General features: G+C 37.6%; 2 protein-coding genes across 2 annotated transcripts in view; both read left to right on the forward strand.

The window, feature by feature from the left end:
• Positions 1–41: 41 nt before the first annotated feature.
• LOC110461938 (MAM and LDL-receptor class A domain-containing protein 1-like) lies at positions 42–668 on the forward strand (the record flags this gene model as incomplete). The annotated part of the gene is made up of 2 exons (XM_021515680.1): positions 42–219; positions 463–668. Coding segments are annotated over exons 1-2 (384 nt in total), but the record flags the coding sequence as incomplete, so codon positions are not given.
• A 1-nt stretch (position 669) lies between these two features.
• Positions 670–21167, forward strand: part of LOC110461939 (MAM and LDL-receptor class A domain-containing protein 2-like) — a 127693-nt gene continuing 107195 nt past the window's right edge. Inside the window, exons 1-28 of the mRNA XM_021515681.1 lie at positions 670–722; positions 1575–1662; positions 1977–2108; positions 2253–2393; positions 2902–3167; positions 4674–4758; positions 5039–5215; positions 5713–5972; positions 6831–6921; positions 7120–7520; positions 8145–8307; positions 8840–8980; positions 9554–9813; positions 12018–12102; positions 12524–12679; positions 13266–13417; positions 13989–14105; positions 14314–14404; positions 14654–14794; positions 15538–15794; positions 16145–16229; positions 16677–16757; positions 16955–17095; positions 17244–17515; positions 18351–18438; positions 19687–19848; positions 20294–20491; positions 20706–20867. Coding sequence (XP_021371356.1) covers positions 2069–2108; positions 2253–2393; positions 2902–3167; positions 4674–4758; positions 5039–5215; positions 5713–5972; positions 6831–6921; positions 7120–7520; positions 8145–8307; positions 8840–8980; positions 9554–9813; positions 12018–12102; positions 12524–12679; positions 13266–13417; positions 13989–14105; positions 14314–14404; positions 14654–14794; positions 15538–15794; positions 16145–16229; positions 16677–16757; positions 16955–17095; positions 17244–17515; positions 18351–18438; positions 19687–19848; positions 20294–20491; positions 20706–20867 — 4213 coding nt within the window. The 5' untranslated portion in view covers positions 670–722; positions 1575–1662; positions 1977–2068. The remainder of the gene's footprint in view (positions 723–1574; positions 1663–1976; positions 2109–2252; positions 2394–2901; positions 3168–4673; positions 4759–5038; positions 5216–5712; positions 5973–6830; positions 6922–7119; positions 7521–8144; positions 8308–8839; positions 8981–9553; positions 9814–12017; positions 12103–12523; positions 12680–13265; positions 13418–13988; positions 14106–14313; positions 14405–14653; positions 14795–15537; positions 15795–16144; positions 16230–16676; positions 16758–16954; positions 17096–17243; positions 17516–18350; positions 18439–19686; positions 19849–20293; positions 20492–20705; positions 20868–21167) is intronic.

Below are 21167 nucleotides of genomic sequence, written 5' to 3' on the forward strand. Positions count from 1 at the left end.
GTGTAGTTTGTATTTGTGTTTATTTGTGTTCAAAATGCAACATGATGAATGCTGTGTATCCTTACACTAGAATTTCTCTCACAGGTACCTGTAACTTTGACAATGGGTTCTGTACCTGGACGAATGCCAAGACTGGTGACCAGTTTGACTGGACACTGGGGTCTAGTAGCACGTCTAGCTCATTTATGACTGCCTTCTCTGACCACACCAGTACCAAGGGTAGGTCTACCACCCCAGTGCTCATTCACAGTACCTGTACCAAACAGTAGGATCTAACACCTGAAAACCTCCCACATTAAATATAATACAATCAAGTCAACAATAAAACAAACGAATTCAAAAGACTTCAGTGAAATATTATTAAATTAAAGGGACAATGTTTTGTATGGAAGAAGAGATGTATTGATTGTAACAATAAGGGTGTTTTAAGCGACGTTTTAGATCCATTGTACTCTGTTTTAGGACAATATGCCTACCTAGAGTCCTCCAACCCCAACCATCCTGGTTACGATGCCAAGCTCGTGAGTGAGAGTTTAAGTGCTCACACCCATAAGTGTATGTACTTCTGGTATAATGTCTACGGCAGCAACATTGGTAAGCTGCGTGTGTGGAGCAGCACTGCCACCAGTAACCCGAATCCTCTCTGGGAGATTTCTGGCAGCATGCAGAACCAGTGGTATCAGGGCATTATACCACTACAGAACCAAAACACTAGCTTCACGGTAAGTTGCTTACTTCTTTGAAAAATCAATCACTCATTTCTAAATACATGAACAGACTCGATGGACACTGGATTGATCAGGAACTTATTTATAACTACAGAGCTAACATAACTTGTTAAACATGTGATGTCCACACCCCAACTTTCATATATATATATTTAAAAAAAAACATGTTTGAGTCCGGTGGAGAGGGTTAAATAGATCCTGTAGCAGAAAATAACTAAACTAAACTAAACTATTCAGACAAGTTGCTATGCCCACACTGTGAAATTAGAGGGAGGTCATATAATAGTGTTTCCATGCCATCATCTCTCTTGCTCCTCTATTTGTGGTGGGATATTCCATGAAACTTCATATACAGGATTATGTTCCACCAAAAGTCAATCTAATTCACTGTTAGGGTAGAAAGTAGATATGCCCTTGCCTTAGTGTTTTTATTTCATTTTCATGAAACTTTATGCAGAGAATAAATAGCAAGTTATCTTGAAAAAGTTTGTATTATAGTTTTTAACACCAAAAGTTAAGGTCACTAGTAATAAAAAATAGAAGAATGTTTCTATCACTGGCATCTTCATGTTGGTTTGGAGTTACATAATGCCGCCTTCAAGGTTTAAGTACTAAGTAAGCTGATATGTGTTTCAGAATTTTGAACCAAAAGTCAAGGTCACTATTACTATAATTATATGAAACTAACTTGTCCTGTCAGCAGGAGTATACATATCTAAAATACATCCTCTTAACATACCAGTAAGTATTCCTTATATTTGTTACAACAATAACGACATCATTGAAAATGTTGTCGTATCAGTGACACGGCTCTGACGACTGTGACAGTTTGTGTTTCTGTTGAAGGTGATCTTTGAGGCTGTACGAGGTTCCGCCAACGTTGGACACATAGCCATTGATGATGTGACGTTTGATGAAGCTCAGAACTGTCAGCGTAAGCTCATGACTTCTATGTAAACAATGGATAGGGGTGGGTCTCTGGGTCTTTATATACTACTCCAGATTGTCTAAAGCAGTCACACAGTTTGGTCTTAGACATGTCAGCACAAATCTAGATTATTCATTGTCATCTCCTCATTTGGGATTTCAGATTTACAAGACGAATGGTTATGGAAATTTAACAAAGAATTTACATTGAAATACAATAATGTTCATGCTTCATGAGATTGTTTATGCTTTATAAGGTTGAAGTTGTGTTAAATCATGGTACAAACCTCTATGGTGAACTGAATTTTCTGTATTTGATAGGCACACCTAAGCTGGCCATTCCAAGTGTCACACAAGTCCCAGTGACCAACACTGCATCCACTAAAACAATCCAGACCACAGCTCACTCAACTATGACTACGTCTCGTCCTGTGTCTACAGCTAAACCTACAGGTACTGCAGTGTGCTCTGGTATGCTATACTGTCTGATACTGTGACCGGTTAGGTTTATTGAACTTGATATGTAACCTTCATTGTTTCCATTGACAGATTGCAGTAACTTGATATGAAACTAAAATTGGATGTTTCCATTGACAGGTGGCAGTAACTTCACATGCAGCTTCTCCTATGACCTATGTGGCTGGACCCAGGACCACTCTGACCAGTTCGACTGGACTAGACAACATGGCCACACAGCATCGGCAGGCACTGGACCCAATGGTGACCACACCACAGGAAGTGAGTTTCGCTGACCTGTTTCAGTGGTTGCTGGCATTTCCAGAGTTTTGGTTTCACTCTCTGATGATGACTTTATTGGGGTTCTAACCTTTGTAGTGCTCAATCACTAAATAGGTGCCACCAACAGTATAATTTCTGTTTCTTGCAATTTCTTATGCATTTATTCCAGTAACTTATCAAGTGAACACTGTACACCAGGGCAGTTTTTCCCAGTAGAATTGCCTGTCCTCTGTCAAAAAAAATATTCATCTTTTGGTCATTTCACTTTTCACAGTCAAAATCCTATGCAAAGTAAACATTGTTTTAACATTTACCATAATAATTGTATCTTTATGTTGTTTGTAAAGGAAGTGAGTTAAACTTAACAACTTTTCCCACTATATAATGTTTTGTTTTCATGACTTTAACCCCTTTCAATACAGATAATACACAAGTAAACAATCTATATAATGGGGTACATTTTATACATCTGCCCTGTTAACATTTTTGTTTGTTTTAATATTATCAGGAGGCTACTTCATCTTCATTGAGGCATCAGGAAAAACAGGAGGAAGTAAAGCCCGCCTGATCAGTCCTACCGTCCAGATGGCCAGTAGTCAACAGAGATGTGTGACCTTTTGGTACTCTATGTATGGGTCAAATGTAGCCAGCTTGAATGTTTATGTGACCGCCAATGTCCAGACCCTGGGTCAGCCTGTGTGGAAGAGGACAGGCAATCAGGGTAACTCATGGCGCACCAGTCAGTTTACACTCACTGGTTCTGGCCCCCTCAAAGTAAGTCAGTTTACTTAACAGCTTAGTACCTCTCAAGGTCAGTCAGTTAACTCTTAGACTAGTACCTCTCCAGGTCAGTCAGTTTACTTAAAGACTTAGTAACTCTCAAGGTCATGAGTCAACTCTTAGGCAAGTACATCTCAAGGTCAGTTAGTTTACTTAAATGTTAGTTTCTGTCAAGGTCTGTCAGTTTACTTAAAGGCTAGTACCTCTCAAGGTCAGTCAGTCAACACTAAGCCTAGTAACTCTCAACGACAGTCAGTCAACTCTCATGTTTGTACCTCTCAATCTCAGTCAGGTAAATCTTAGGGTAGTACCTCTCAAGGTCAGTCAGGTAACTCTAAGGCTAGTACCTCTCAAGGTAAGTCAGGTAACTCTAAGGCTAGTACCTCTCAAGGTCAGTCAGTCAACTCTTATGCTAGTACCTTTCAAGGTCAGTTAGTTTACTTAAAGGCTAGTACCTCTCAAGGTCAGTCAGTCAACTCTCAGGTTAGTACCTCTTAAGGTCAGTCAGGTAACTATTAGGGAAGTACCTCTCAAGGTCAGGCAGTTAGGTCTTAGGCTAGTACCTCTCAAGGTCAGTCAGTTAGGTCTTACGCTAGTACCTCTCAAGGTCAGTCAGGTAACTCTTAGGCAAGTACCTCTCAAGATCAGTCAGTTTACTTAATGGCTTTGTACCTCTCAATGTCAGTCAGTTAAATATATGTGGGTAGTACCTCTCAATCAGTCAGGTTACTGTATGTTGATGCCTTCTCACTGGTTACAGTGCTCTAAGACTGTCCCAGCTCATAAGGTTAGTCTGTCTAGTTCTTACTCACTAGTCATGTCAGGACAAATAATTTACTCTCAAAGACAGTTGATTTAGTTGCTGGTCCCAGCTCTCTAAATATGAGTCCTATTTCTCTCAAGTTTACTCTCTAGATAAGTCAACTTACAGTCCCTTGCTCTCTACTGGCCTACAAGCCATTTAAGGTCAGTAAGGTTTCTCTCAAGCTCACTCCATCTCAAGGTCAGTCAGTTTACTCTAAAGGTCACTCCCTGTTAAGGTCAGTAAGTTTATTCTCAAAATTAGTCTTTTTATACTTATTGGTCCAGGATCTCTTAAGTCAATTCTTAAAAGTACACTAGTTTTACTGAAGTGGGAAATGGCCTATATTTGTCGATAATTTAATTAATCCTTTGATTAATGACCTCTGACTACCTTTCCTTCAATGATTGGTTTGTGTTTAAGTATCAGTATTTGACCCCATTAACACGTTGTGTTTGAGTACTAGTATGGTGTCATGTACAAGTTTAATTTGTGAACCGCTTTGAGACGACCTACAAACTAGGTCGTGATAAAGCGGTATATAGGAAACTCAAATTATTATTATTTTGTTATTTATTGTTAGTTAATTAGACCTCCATCAACTGGATGTGATTTAGGGGCATCCTGGAGAATGATTACCAGATAAAGTTGTGGATAACATCTGTGTTACTTACAACATCATTTGGTTTCTTTGACAGGTTGTGTTTGAGGCCACCCGAGGGATAGGCTACCAAGGAGATATAGCTGTAGATGACATCAGTTTGGCTACAGGACCATGTTCTGGTATGCATAACCAGTGGCTCTGGTGTCACTTGTTATAGGTCATAAATGAATGTTCACATAATAAGAAAACTTAAATTAGCTGAAGAGTCTATCTAACTGATATACTAATCATTAGCGGTTTAATTAGCTGAAGAGTCTATCTAACTGATATACTAATCATTAGTGGTTTAATTACAGCCAGATTTTTTGTTGATGTTTCATGCAATTGTATGATATAATACACTATGAAAGAAAACTATCAGTAAGTGATGCATCACCATAACGTGTGTAACATTTTCAGGACAAACCTCAACATCTGTCAACAATGTGGGGTTCTTGTCCTGTGATTTTGAGTCGAGCAGTATCTGTGGTTACATACAAGACACATCAGACAACTTTGACTGGACAAGAAACCATGGCAAAACCAACTCAGCCAACACTGGACCTTTCAGTGACCATACATTAGGCACCACATCAGGTAGGACATCTTAACGTTTTAATGTTAGTTCTAGGAGAGGGAATGAGTGTTGTTACAAATAATCAGGCCAATGAAAGGATTGACTACAGAATTCTTCCGATTGAATTTTGTCAGAAGAATTGTGTGTAGATATTATGGAGTTTTCAGTAGAACGGTTCACAGTTTCTTCAGTAGAACGGTTCATGGTTTCTTCAGTAGAACGGTCCACGGTTTCAAGCCTATCTCCCTGCTAGATACTAAACAAAGTCTCCTGGTATATCAGGCTGTTGTGTCAACATTACCACTCACATACTTTTGCTTTCGAGCCTTACCCTAGCAGACACTCCTGTAAGAGGCCATGGTCATTGATTTTATAATTCAAGCAGCATTTCCAATATTATACTTAACATGTTCCATGGCAGATTGGTGCAACCTTTCGAACTAGACAGATGGGGTATACTGATTAGATCTGACAACAAGATCTGATAGTCACTTAATACTTATGTTGTTGTTGACAGGAAGCTACATGTACATAGAAACTTCACGCCCTAGAACCCCCAATCAGAAAGCTCGTCTCTTGTCTCCCACGACAACGTACACTACTGGGCCAGTCTGTGTGACTTTCTGGTATCATATGTATGGTGGCAACATTGGGGCCCTGAACCTCTACTCCTCGGTGGGATCCAACCTCGGTCAACCCATCTGGTCACGGCACAACAATCAAGGCAATCACTGGAGCGTTGGACAGGTGACTGTCAAGTCACCACACTCTTATCAGGTAAGTAATCAAGGTAACTCATTGTCCAGCCATCACAGGTGTAACATGGTAGGTAAACGAGGTAACTCATTGTCCTGTCATCACAGGTGTAACATGGTAGGTAAACAAGATAACTCATTGTCCAGCCATCACAGGTGTAATCTGGTAAGTATACAAAGTAACTCATTGTCCAGTCATCACAGGTGTAACATGATAAGTAAACGAGGTAACTCATTGTCCAGCCATCACAGGTGTAACATGATAAGTAAACGAGGTAACTCATTGTCCAGTGATCACAGGTGTAGTCTGGTAAGTATAGAAGGTTACTCATTGTCCAGTCATCACAGGGGAATCAGGTAAGTAAACGAGGTAACTCATTGTCCAGTCATCACAGGTGTAATCTGGTAAGTAAACGAGGTAACTCATTGTCCAGTTAGCACAGGTGTAATATGGTAAGTAAATGAGGTAATTCATTGTCCAGTCATCACAGGTGTAACAGGTAAGCATCACAGGTGTAAGAGGTAAGTAAACTAGGTAACTCACTGTCTATTCATTACAGGTGTACAAGGTAAGATAACATTCAAAACTCAAATTCAAATTTTATATTAGGGGCTGACAGGTTAGGGTCCCTCTGAGATAATTTAAAGTCAGGATAATTCACTCGCCAGTCATAGCAGGTGTACCTGCAGGTAAGCACACAAGATAACAAGGAATAGATATTATGGAACATTTATCACATACATGTACATAACAAATACCTGTAGGCATCCTTCATTTTTAGGTAAAAGGTGCGCAAGATTTAGCACATAACTTTATTTTTTTGTAGAAAAAATATTTGACAATGGATAACTAAGTGTAGCGAGATGTTTTTTTTTCCAGATCGTCTTTGAAGGAATTGTTGGAAGTGGGTATGCTGGTGACATTGCAATTGATGACGTCAATGTGACAGTAGGGTCATGCGGTGCAGATGGTGAGTTACAAACTTTCAAAAGTCCAAAAATTTGAAATGAAAGTTGATTTATTTCAAAGAGTAAACACTAGTGCTTTTTCTAGGAAAGTTTGTTCACACTGTTTATGAAAACTTATTCTAAATGTTTCTAAATTTACTACATTCATACTTTTATTCTAAAGCTGCTGTCCAGTTTAAACTTTATAATTTACATTGTAGGTGCTTGCAATTTCGACAAAAACAATTTCTGTTCCTGGTCTAACCTTAAGACAGATGATTTTGATTGGTCGATTAGAAATGGCCGCACCCCAAGTGGTCAAACAGGTCCAACCTATGATCACACCCAAAACAATGCCCAGGGAAAATACATGTTCATTGAGACAAGCACTCCTCGTCGGCCAGGCCAGAAAGCTCAGCTTCAGAGCGAGTCCTTCACTGCGACAGGGACAGGAACCAGATGCTTTAAGTTCTGGTACCACATGTATGGGTCACGCATGGGCACTGTGAATGTATATGTTAAACAGAACTCTTCCAACACCCTGATGTGGACTCTCAGTGGTAACCAAGGAAACAGCTGGCACTCCGCCCAGTTTCCGCTGACTTCATCACAAAGCTTCAGAGTAAGTGTATCATATCTGGTATTCAGATTACTGCTATGACCAACCAATGGTTGTTATTGATGATAAAAGGACATGTTATGAAGTGAAAATTATTGCACAATCTGTGAAGGTACACCACATATTAGTCAGATTGTACAGGATGACAGAATAATAGATCTGATTCGTTGGGATTAGAGCATTATGTTGGATTAGACATAATGTCAAAAAGACGTTTCATATAATAGACCAGTTTCACTGTCCTTTGTTTTCATTGAACATAGATTACAGTGAATTAAATTATGGTGTCATTTTTTCACATTAAGTCTCCTTGTGCACTACCATATGGGTGAACAAGAGTGTTCAATAAAAGCTGATAGATGTGTGTTTGAAATAAAACTTGTAAAATATTTTTTTTTATTTTTTTTTTATTTTAATCATTTCAATCTTTGTGAAAAATAAATCAGTTTGCATTTGTATGCAGTATTACATTTGAATATCAGCCTGGAAAAAAATGATCTTTCAGTAACCACTCAGGCACTGACAACAGAACATTATACTTATCATTGAGAATATTTTGATGTAAACTGATGTTATACAAATAAATGACTTCTGAAATTCAAACCTGGGAGATGTTTCAACATTCAGATCCTGATTGAGGGTGTCATCAAGGGAACTGTCACTGGAGATGCTGCACTGGATGACCTTGGCTTCACTAACGGTGTATGTGGTTTCGCGCCGACTAAAGCGGCACCTCCTAACCTGACAACACCACCTACGACCCCAGCTACTACCCCGGCAACCACTCTCAGTGAGTCAACACCCATAAGTTATTAGCAAAAATCTTACTTAGAACAAAATAATACATTTGGTGCAGATAATGATATGTATTGTCCTGTGATGTCAAACTCCCTATATGTATATAAAGGGTCCCCAACGAGTGTTGGTTGGTTATCATGTTTATCTAACTCAAGTTAGTTAATCTTCCAATTGTATTAAAACACAAGGTCTACCAATGTTCAGATGTTATTTCTAGAAAGCCTTATGTTTCTCTTCGGAATGCATTATTTCTGTTTTCAAACAGGGAAACAATTTTCATGAACAATGACGTCGCAATGGAATATAACATCGCAAAGCATTGTTACTTGACGTCATAATTAGACGATTGACCAATGAAATCATACCAGGATTGTTACCATATAGTGGGTAACCAAAAACATTTACCAACTCTTAGCAGGTTTATCCAATGAGGAAACCTGTAGTGTGGGAGAAATGAAAAGACCTATATTGGTCTGACATTTGGAGCAGTTGCTCAGGCGTACGTACCCATTTGTTTGATTCAGATCCACCAATCACCAGCTGTACCTTTGAGTCAGGAACTTGTGGATGGACTCAGGCTAAAGATGACCAGTTTGACTGGACACGGCACAAAGGTCAAACAGGAACTACCAACACTGGGCCTACCACTGATCACACAACAGGACGTGAGTTAATAAGTCATTACAAACAGGCTTTTGTCTTCTAAAAGACTCTACAATGATGTATGCTTTGTCTAAGAAATTCGTTTGAAAAATGTCTTTACCAACTTATTGCCTTTTAGTCTGATATGATTCAACATTTAAAAACAAATTTTCAAATTTATCTTTCATAAAATGCCCATCTGGCATTGGTGTCTAATCCTCTGACCTCTGTAGCCAGTCTGGTGCACCTGTTTAAATACAATATATATATCTTATGGTGCACCTGTTTAAATACAATATATATATATCTTATGGTGCACCTGTTTAAATACATATATATATCTTATGGTGCATCTTTTTAAATACAATATATATATCTTATGGTGCACCTGTTTAAATACAATATATATATCTTATGGTGCACCTGTTTAAATACAATATATATATATATCTTATGGTGCACCTGTTTAAATACAATATATATATATATATTACGGGTAAAACTATCATAAAACATCCCATCCAAAGCTAAGGGTTAAAATAGAGGTATTACATTACATTGTATGTCCAAAAAATATGTGAATTCTTATATTACAGACGGATATTACATGTTCATCGAGGCTAGTTCACCTCGAAGGAATGGAGATAAAGCAAGGCTTATAAGCCCGCCCATCCTAGGGTCCGGGCAACTGTGTCTCAATTTCTGGTACCACATGTTCGGAGCCAACATCAACAGTCTCAGCGTTTACCTTCTCCGGAGTGCCTCCCTGGGCACAGCTGTGTGGACCAAACAAGGCACACAGGGCAACGTCTGGAAACAAGCACAGGTCCCAATATCTATCCAGGGGAACTTCTCTGTAAGTAAGACGTAACCATCTGATTCGATTTCAAAGTGACTGGTGATTTTTGAGAGATTTGATTTCTCTATGACTGGTGATATTGTGCTTATTTGATTTCTGTGTAACTAACGACAATTTATTGATTTGGATTTTCTGTGACAGGTGACATATTGTAATGAAATGTTTTCTATGTGACAGGTGACATTGTAGTAGTAATTTAATTTCTTTGTGACAAGTGACATTGTAGTGATTATATTCCTATGTGACAGATGACATAGTAGTGATTGTATTCCTGTGTGACAGATGACATTTTAGTGATTGTATTCCTGTGTGACAGATGACATTGTAGTGATTGTATTCCTGTGTGACAGGTGACATAGTAGTGATTGTATTCCTGTGTGACAGGTGACATTGTAGTAATTGTATTCCTGGGTGACAGGGTGACATTGTAGTGATTGTATTCCTGTGTGACAGGGTGACATTTTAGTAATTGTATTTCTGTTTGACAGGTGATATTTTAGTAATTGTATTCCTGTTTGACAGGTGACATATTAGTGATTGTATTCCTGTGTGACAGATGACATTGTAGTGATTGTATTCCTGTGTGACAGGGTGACATTGTAGTAATTGTATTCCTGTGTGACAGGTGACCTGTGTGACAGGTGACATTGTAGTGATTGTATTCCTATGTGGCAGGTGACATTTTAGGAATTGTATTCTTGTTTGACAGGTGACATTGTAGTAATTGTATTCCTGGGTGACAGGGTGACATTGTACTGATTGTATTCCTGTGTGACAGGTGACATTTTAGTGATTGTATTCCTGTTTGACAGGTGACATTGTAGTAATTGTATTCCTGTTTGACAGGTGACATTTTAGTAATTGTATTCCTGTGTGACATTTTAGTAATTGTATTTCTGTTTGACAGGTGACATTTTAGTAATTGTATTCCTGTTTGACAGGTGACATTGTAGTAATTGTATTCCTGTGTGACAGGTGACCTGTGTGACAGGTGACATTGTAGTGATTGTATTCTTGTATGACAGGTGACATTGTAGTGATTGTATTCCTGTTTGACAGGTGACATTGTAGTAATTGTTTTCCTGTGTGACAGGTGACCTGTGTGAAAGGTGACATTGTAGTGATTGTATTCCTGTGTGACAGGTGACATAGTAGTGATTGTATTCTTGTTTGATAGGTGACAATGTAGTGATTGTATTCCTGTGTGACAGGTGACATTGTAGTGATTGTATTCCTGTGTGACAGGTGACATTGTAGTAATTGTATTCCTGTGTGTCAGGTGACATTGTAATAATTGTATTCCTGTTTGATACGTTGTGATGGTAGTGATTGTATTCCTGTGTGACAGGGTGACATTGTACTAATTGTATTCCTGTGTGACAGGTGACATTGTAGTGATTGTATTTCTGTTTGACAGGTGACATTGTAGTTATTGTATTCCTGTGTGACAGGTGACATTGTAGTAATTGTATTCCTGTGTGTCAGGTGACATTGTAATAATTGTATTCCTGTTTGATAGGTTGTGATGGTAGTGATTGTATTCCTGTGTGACAGGGTGACATTGTAGTAATTGTATTCCTGTGTGACAGGTGACATTGTAGTAATTGTATTCCTGTGTGACAGGTGACATTGTAGTGATTGTATTTCTGTTTGACAGGTGACATTGTAGTAATTGTATTCCTGTGTGACAGGTGACATTGTAGTAATTGTATTCCTGTTTGACAGGTGACATTGTAGTAATTGTATTCCTGTGTGACAGGTGACATTGTAGTAATTGTATTCCTGTGTGACAGGTGACATTGTAATAATTGTATTCCTGTGTGACAGGTGACATTGTAGTAATTGTATTCCTGTGTGACAGGTGACATTGTAGTAATTGTATTCCTGTGTGACAGGTGACATTGTAGTAATTGTATTCCTGTGTGACAGGTGACATTGTAGTAATTGTATTCCTGTGTGACAGGTGACATTGTAGTAATTGTATTCCTGTGTGACAGGTGACATTGTAGTAATTGTATTCCTGTGTGACAGGTGACATTGTAATAATTGTATTCCTGTGTGACAGGTGACATTGTAGTAATTGTATTCCTGTGCGACAGGTGACATTGTAGTAATTGTATTCCTGTGTGACAGGTGACATTGTAGTAATTGTATTCCTGTCTGACAGGTGACATTGTAGTAATTGTATTCCTGTGTGATAGGTTGTGATGGAAGCCAGTAGAGGTGTGTCATACCTGGGAGACATTGCCATCGATGATATTGCCCTGACATCAGGAAGTTGTTCAGGTAAGATGTCAGGGATAATCCTAAAGGGGGCCATTTGGCCATTGACCCCTCAAAACTGAAAATGACCCCTCTATGTTTCTTGTTTCTTTTAATTTTGAATAGAATGGCCCCTCTTAATTCTGATATTGACTAAAAATTTCTGAAAATGGCCCACTGCTCTCAAATTCCAGGATTTCCCCTGAGAAAGTCCATCTGTAGGACTGATTTAACTATGATTGAAGTTTGTCTGATCCAATGATGGTGTTATTGTTTGGGATTACAATGTGCCTGGTGTCTATGATTGGCTTATATCCTCTTCTTTAATGATTCTCATATATTATTGATATTTAGGTCCCAACGATATAGCTATCACAGCTAGGATACAGTGTATGTTAAAGTGTCATAAACTTAATTAAAACAACCCTTTTACTGTGTTCTACAGGCTCCACCAATGCTCACTCCTGTAACTTTGAAGACAAAAACTTATGTGGCTACACCCAGGATCAAACGGACAACTTTGACTGGACATGGCAGAGTGGAGGCACTGCTTCTACTAACACAGGACCTACCAGTGACCACACCTTCAGTACATCTTATGGTCAGCTCACATCTCAGTGTTCACCCCCACCCCTCCCCCGATTTACAGACATGTACTTACCTTATGTTATATATGTCTCATTGTAGTATTTCACATTGTCATGTGTTAGCATTAACTTGTCTTGACAGTGTGATGATTCATCACAGCTTGTCATGGTTATAATGAAGTCATGTAGTAGTAAAACCTTGTCATATTGTGTTAAGACTCTGTCATGTTGTAATATGACATTGTCATGCTACATACAGCATGACCTTGATGTTTTGTCCAAAGACCTTAACAAGTTTGATCATAGGTCATCAGGCTCTCTTTAAATTTACATGACTCACTAATTTGGAACTGATAGCAACGATGCTTTACCTGAAGTTAAATGTCTGAGTAGATGATGGAGATCAAATTTCAAAATAAAATGGTCACTGGATGGTTCATGATAAATCTGTGAAAATACATATTTTTTTGAGGAGTATGTTGACAGATTGTGATTAACCTTGCACAATCTCACGTGAATTCCATTGTATTAATCAACTCTCCCGTTGGATTTGATTTTTACAAACAATTATTATGATGTGATATTTATTTCTATTGTTAGGTCATTACATATTTATTGAGTCTTCCTCACCCCGACGACCAAATGACAAGGCAAGAGTCATCTCCCCACTGTACAGCGCCACCACCACAGACCAGTGTGTGCAGTTCTACTACCATATGTATGGCAATCAGATCGGAACACTTAACCTCAAGGTAGTGTCAGATAGCTATATATGATGATAGTCTAAAGCAGTCACAAGGTGAAGGTCGTGCTATACATTGATGTTAACATGAAGTAGTTAAAGGTGAAGGTCATTTATAGGATCAAGGTCAATCTATACATTGGTGGACTTATATTAGTTAAAGATGATTTATTACAGAATGCAGGTCAATTGATACATTAATGTAAACCTAAAGAAGTCACAAGTAGATATACACATTGATGTTTACTTGAAGTAGTGAAAGGGTGAAGGTCATTCCATATATGAATGTTAACCTAAGGTAGTGACAAGTCAAAGGTGTGCCTGCACTTTGATATTACATGTTGCTCACTTTGATATTATATGATGGTCACTTTGATATTATATGTTGGTCACTTTGATATTATATGTTGGTCACTTTGATATTATATGTTGGTCACTTTGATATTATATGTTGGTCACTTTGATATTATATGATGGTTACTTTGATATTATATGTTGGTCACTTTGATATTACATGATGGTCACTTTGATATTACATGATGGTCACTTTGATATTACATGCTGGTCACTTTTATTTACAGCTGAAAGTACAAAACAATATTGGCAACAATGTTTGGACCAAGAGTGGTAACCAAGGTAACCAGTGGAACGTAGCCCAGGTGTCACTAGCATCCAGTCGCCTAAGTCTACCTTACCAGGTAAATAAATAATAACTCCCTGTAACAAATGTCTTAATCAAGTTCATGTTCAATTATTATAGCAGTGATATTATTTTCTAATTAAGTCATATCCATAAACAAGTATGCCTTGTGTGTATATAAAGAAAACAATTATGATGTAAATACGTGATAGAAAAAGAATTAGGAGAGCAAATGGACGAACACTTAGGTCTCATTTTTTTGACAGCTTGTGTTTGAAGGTGTCCGAGGCCGTGGATACCTAAGTGACATTGCCTTGGATGATATTTCCATAACAAATGGTCCCTGTGCTTCTCAAGGTTTGACATATATTTTAAAACAATCATTGTTTTGTTGGATTTTACATACTGCCAAGCTCTTAATTAATGATTTCAGTCTTGTATCTTTATTATTTTTCAATGTTTTGAAGAGTATAATTACCTCATTCAATAATAGATTTTTATTTTGATAATGCTGTGTTTCCTCTGATATTTCTGTATCACCTGTAATTGACATTACTTGTTTTCCTGATGTTACCTGAATTTCCTGTAACTGATGTTATCTTACAGGATCTTGTAACTTTGAGCATGGTTACTGTACCTGGAGCAATGCCCATACCGGTGATAACTTTGACTGGAAACAGAGCTCTGGATCCACATCTTCCCGGAACACTGGACCCGCTACAGACCACACCCTCCAGACAGCTGCAGGTGAGCCGTTGAAATCACCGTTTGTACTTGGTCTGTATCTGTTGTCCATGGTCCACCATTGTCTATCTGATATCATCCACCAGGAGAACTGGACAGACCCTTCTCAAATTTCAAGAGAAGGTTCCTCAAGGTCCTTTAAAGTTATATATGATTATATTTTAGAATTATCTGAAGAACAAAATGGTGGCCATCTCTGATTTTGACAGATAAAGATTGTTTTTCGCTTTTTCTCAGAAAGTGCTTGAGTAGCCTTTCTCAGTATAACAAATAGGCTTTAGCCTTATTTAAAACTCATGTTCTGTTGGTCAGATTTTGTTACTACATGGTGTTAATTGGTTCTTATTGATCTTTATGGTAAATAATCCAAGATAACCACCTTAGCTGCTGATTGGCTGAGATCTTCGGAACTATAATTTCTGTTCTGTTGATCTGATTTTGTTCTTTGTTAATGGTAAATGATACTGGTCCAATAACAAGCATGTGTATTGCCCTTATCCCAATATTCATGATGAATGGTGTGGCTTGGCAATCATTGGGGGTATAGACCATTTTAAAGAACATGGCTGGCCCTTCCTGACCTGTTATTGTACAATGTGTTAGTTTACTATTGGTAAAAATGGATTGACATTTTAGCAATTCACTACAAATGAAAACAGATACCAAGTGAAAAAGCTATATTAACATGAGTCTATAGAGTCCATTTGTAATTAAATATTAAAGAAAAATGTTTTGGTTCACAACAGGTAAATATATCTACTTGGAGGCATCAGCTCCCCGTAAACAAGGCGACCGCACCTGGTTGCTGAGTCAGAACTTCAATCCTACCAAGGCAGGATGTTTCAGTTTCTGGTACAACATGAATGGCCACAACATTGGCACCCTCGCAGTGTACATCAGCTTCATCAGTGGGGGAAACAGGACTGTCTGGTCAGTTAGTGGTGACCATGGCAACAAGTGGATAAACGGTCAGGCACCTATTGTGTCCACAGTAGCTTACACGGTAACAAGCTTTTATCAGCAGACAGATAGAATATAGCAAACAGATTCAAATTTACAGTTATAACTGAGAATTGGTAGAGAGGAAAAAATGTCAGCTATACCATGTACTCTATTGTGTTTCCCGTATGGACTGATTTTGTGCATTCAAAATAATTAAGTACGGTAGTATTTGTGATTTTAATGATAACTTGGTTATTTGAGTAGATTTATTACTTTGATATATTTGAGTAAGTTAATGTTACATGTTAAGGTTCCAGTAAATTTGTCCTGACCTCTATACTTTGGTATTTGAGTTATTAACCTTGACTGCCTTGTTGGTATGAATTATTTTACTTTTTCTTTGGTCAACAGATTGTAATTGAAGGTGTAAGAGGAAATGGGATTGCAGGAGACATCGCCATAGATGATTTACTTGTGTCCAACTCTCTCTGTGGCAGTGAGTAGTATTGATTATCCTTACATAGATCTCACTACGTACATTTGAATCTTCATTTTGATTCTTTTTACAATAAAATATTGTCGGGGCCATAACCATCAAAGATAAACCAATGGGAAAGGAAGTATACATGCATCTCATGGACTTTGCCTTAATTTTAAACAAACTCTTATTTATTTTTTATTGTGTACCAACTATGAAAAGTTTGTTTAATACAGCTTCTTTGTCATTAGTTTATATGATTATTTGTATTCAATCATTCACAGAAAGTTTTTAAAAACAGCAAATGTGAAAATTAGCTAATTATAGGAGACATTTTTGTTTTTTTTGTACAAAAACAAACCTGTAGTTATCATAGTTACTTAGCATGTATTTAATTAGTTTTCCTTCATATATGTAACTATCTCACAAGTGCTTTTAATGGTTGAATGACAATTTACTTTGCAGTCCTCCCAAGTGAAGCGCAGCCTGCCAACCAGACAGGCACGCTCCCACCCACTGGTTCCACTACCCCAGCTACAACTCCCGGTAAGACATGCTACCTTAGCCAATATAAGTGTATTACCTAACTCCATGTTTGTGGCCTGTGTCGGAAACATGTACTCAGTACCTTTATGTAGAAAGCCTCAACTTTGCGTATTTGTGATGTAAGTATTCAACTTGAATTTGTAGCGTGTTTTGTTAAAAACTTCAGGTACAGTAACATTTTGCATTCTCTGCTTCAGTCCCTGGAGCCTTTGCCTGTAACTTTGATATTGGACCTTGTGGCTGGACACAGGACAAAACCACGGATACATTTGATTGGCAGAGGAAGTCAGGGTCGACAAGTTCTGTCGGCACTGGACCACGATCAGATCATACAGGAGGTGGGTCTGATGATATAATGTGCAGGCAAGATAGTTTTGTCTTTGTTATTAAATTGAAGTCTTGACAAAAAAATAAAAATATATTTATAAACTGTTCGTAATATGTGTTCCTATGTGTATTTATTGTTTTCTGTTTGTATTCCAATAGGCTCTGGATCTTATTATTATATTGAAACATCGCCACCAAAACGTCGTGGAGACAAGGCTCGGTTTGTAAGTCCATCTGTGCCTCTGTCAAAGGCCAACGCTCCAAAATGTTTCACATTCTGGTACAACATGTATGGAGACCACATCGGCACGCTCAATGTTTACACCAAGACTGGTGTTCGTTATAGCTCGGCTATCTTCCAGCGTACAGGAACTCAGGGACAAGCCTGGAAACAGGCCTCTGTTGACTTGGTGTCACCTGTTCCTTTCCAGGTGAGGAAGTCTTACTGTTAGAGTATGTAGAGTATGTTTAACATAAGTGTCATCAGATGGTGTTATTGTTAAGGTTGTCTCCCATCTTGTTAAAACCTCATGTAAAGGGAATGGACATTCTTTTATAAAAAAATGTTTGCATTTTCACTCTTTAAACTTACCACAGTGTGGCAATGGTTTTGAAAACTTTATATTCTTCATATCTATAATCTTTATAATCTACATATATATAATGTGTATAAGAAGTGAATGTGGACAAGCCTAGAAACAGGCCTCTGTTGACTTGGTGTCACTTTTTCCTTTCCAGGTGAGGAAGTCTTACTGTTAGAGTATGTAGAGTATGTTTAACATAAGTGTCATCAGATGGGGTTATTGGTGAGGTTTTCTCCGATCTTGTTAAGACGTCATGTACGGGGGAGGGACATTCTTTTATAAAAAAATGTTTGCATTTTCACTCTTTAAACTTACCACAGTGTGGCAATGGTTTTGAAAACTTTATATGCTTCATATCTATAATATTTATAATCTACATATCTATAATGTCTATAATCTTAATAATATACATTTGCATGTAGATATTTTAGGCTAATATCCTCAACACAAAAGACAAAAGCATTGCCACACAACAACAAAAATCACTTTTACAGTCATTTACATCTACATGTGAGGCTGGGCTGTCAAGTCCTTTCACATACTTACCAGTCAGAAGGACAGATAAATGATACTGTTTTGATAGATTTTGACTCGTTTAATCGTTTTGGAGGCTACCTTGACATGTTGTGATTGTAATAAAAGGTTGTTTTGAAGGATGCTTACTCTTGTTAATTGTTATAAGGTTGTTCTGGAGGCTACATATGGAAATGGTTACCGTGGTGATATCGCTGTAGATGATGTGTCGATTGCAGATGGATCTTGTCAACAAGGTGATTATGATAGCATTCAGGTGCAGAACTAAATAAAGGATCTTTCTATCCATGTATTGAAGGAATGTAGACATGCTCCAGTATACTAGAGCAATCTTTTTCCAAAGAGACACATTGTTGCACACTTCTTCAATGTTTTATTGTATACTGGAGCATTCTGAGTATCTCTGATCCTTCAAAAAATTGATTATTGACATGTCTCCCTACTTCAGCTTAGTAAACTCTGACTGCATATTAATTAGAGTTTACACAGTGAAAATAGGCACGGACAATTGATACTTGTTTCAAATATGGCCCTGTTCACAGTTTAGCAAGATAACTGTCCGATGACAGCCATTGCTTGGTTCCTTTAACATACGGAAACATGGAACATATTTTGGGATCCATTATGACTAATTATAAAACAAAAGGATGCTGACAAAACTTCTTATTCCATGGATGCACATTCAAATTTAATTGACGGTAAAGAAATAATGGCAGCTTCGTTCTGGAACACTTGACCATGTCACTTATAGAGCAATGTGTATTGCAATGCACGTACATAACGTCCGTTCTAAATATGAGGAAAACGTTCAAAGGAAGAAAAGTAGTGTTGTTTGCTGTGCATTTTCTGTATATCAATGCAGATTCACTGGAACTATATAACCCCTGCAATAAGGGCTAGACAGCTACCATTATAACCAACTTTGACTGTTTCTTTGTATAGCTTTTTTTTATGTAAATATGAGGAATTGCCTTCATTTATACGGTGTAAACGATAGTATAAACGATAGTATAAATATTAGCATAAACACTATTATAAACGTAGTTGGCAAAGAACATATTCTAAGGTGCATGATAGCTAACGTGCATAATAGCATATTTTTGTTGCCAACTGTGTTCATACTACTGTAGACATTAAAATGAAGGTCAATCCTTATCTAATCACATTGTACAAGTGAGGATTCATAATATAAGGGCCCATCTCTGGTATAACCAAAATACAATGTAGATATAAACTTGAAGATGGTCAGCATTTACAAATATTCAAATTAATGCTTGGTAATAGGATAAAGATGGTCAGCATTTACAAATATTCAAATTAATGCTTGGTAATAGGATAAAAATATCTTGAAACATTTCCTATAAAACTTATAAGAGCTGTCTTGAAATTTATGAATATTTCTCTCAATATTTTTCATACTATCATAAGAAATAAATCACTTAGCATCAGGTATATGGGTATCTTATCATCTAAATTGATTTTAGCTGCTGGACCTGCTGGATTCCTTGGCTGTAACTTTGAGAATGCCAGTATTTGTAGCTACACACAAGATATGTCAGACATATTTAACTGGACAAGGAAAAGTGGATCAACGGGTTCCCGGGGAACTGGCCCAAGCAGTGACCACACGTATGGCAGCTCAAGAGGTATGTGATAGATAAATACTGAATGATGGTAAACAATTTCAGGAGTCTTTGATTGTGATACATTGTATATTTGATTGTAATATAATGGACATTGGGTTGTTAAACAAGATTTTTTCCCCCTGATATTGGACATTCTGTAATTGTTAAATGAGTAGCATGAAGTGTATGTTTACATTGTCATCATAGAATGTGTATTAGAAGTGTATGTTTATATGTCATCATAGAATGTGTATTAGAAGTGTATGTTTATGTCATCATAGAATGTGTATTAGAAGTGTATGTTTACATTGTCATCATAGAATGTGTACATGAAGTGTATGTTTACATTGTCATCCTAGAATGTGTATTAGAAGTGTATGTTTACATTGTCATCATAGAATGTGTATTAGAAGTGTAATCTATGCTGGTACAACGGAAGTGATTATGTGAGAGCTATGTTTTGTAGGCCACTATATGTATATTGAGGCCTCAGCCCCCAGAAAACCGGGTGATGTGGCTCGCCTCATATCTCCCCAGGAGCCATCTCCTAGCTCGAGCATGTGTGTAGAGTTCTGGTACCACATGTATGGGCAGCAGACAGGGACCCTGAGTCTGTACCTACGGAGAGGCACCGGTAATGGTAACCCAGTCTGGACTAAACAAGGTCAGTACAGTACACTGTTGTCCCAGTAATTCTTACATTTCAGAATATTTTATTATTCAGATCATAGATACAAAAAGAATAGGGCAACAGGCAAACCCTCACCTTAGTTAATTTCCCTGTAATAAAGTTAACTCAATTAGCTTTTAAATTTCATCTTTATTTTCAGTTAGTCTTAACATAATTCTTTAGACAAATAAAATATTTTTCCGTACAGGTAACCAAGGAAACCGCTGGGTCAAGGCCACATATGGAGTGTCAGCAAACTCTGGAGCCTTCAACTTGGTGTTTGAGGCAACACGAGGTACAGGCTATGTGGGCGACATCGCCATTGACGACGTATCGGTGAAGACTGGATCATGCTCATCATCTGCAGGGGGTGTGTATTCATGTCACCAAGTAAACTTAATCTAAACACAATAAGTGCTGACCTTAGGTGGAGAAGATTTGCGAGGAGAGAAGAACCATTCTTTATCACAACTCTACATACCTAGAATAGATAATGCTACTGCCTGTGATGTCATTGAGGTATAATCTTTCTGGTTCATCAGGATGGCTCTCAATTTGTTTATCACCATATATATTTAACATAACAAATCAATAACCTTTAACAAAACGAATATTTTTTGATAAATTCAAGAACAATAAGATACATGTAGGTATAATCCAACATTTACAT

This window comes from Mizuhopecten yessoensis, unplaced genomic scaffold, assembly GCF_002113885.1.
Source record: "Mizuhopecten yessoensis strain PY_sf001 unplaced genomic scaffold, ASM211388v2 scaffold10711, whole genome shotgun sequence".
Classification (NCBI taxonomy): Eukaryota; Metazoa; Mollusca; class Bivalvia; order Pectinida; family Pectinidae; genus Mizuhopecten; species Mizuhopecten yessoensis.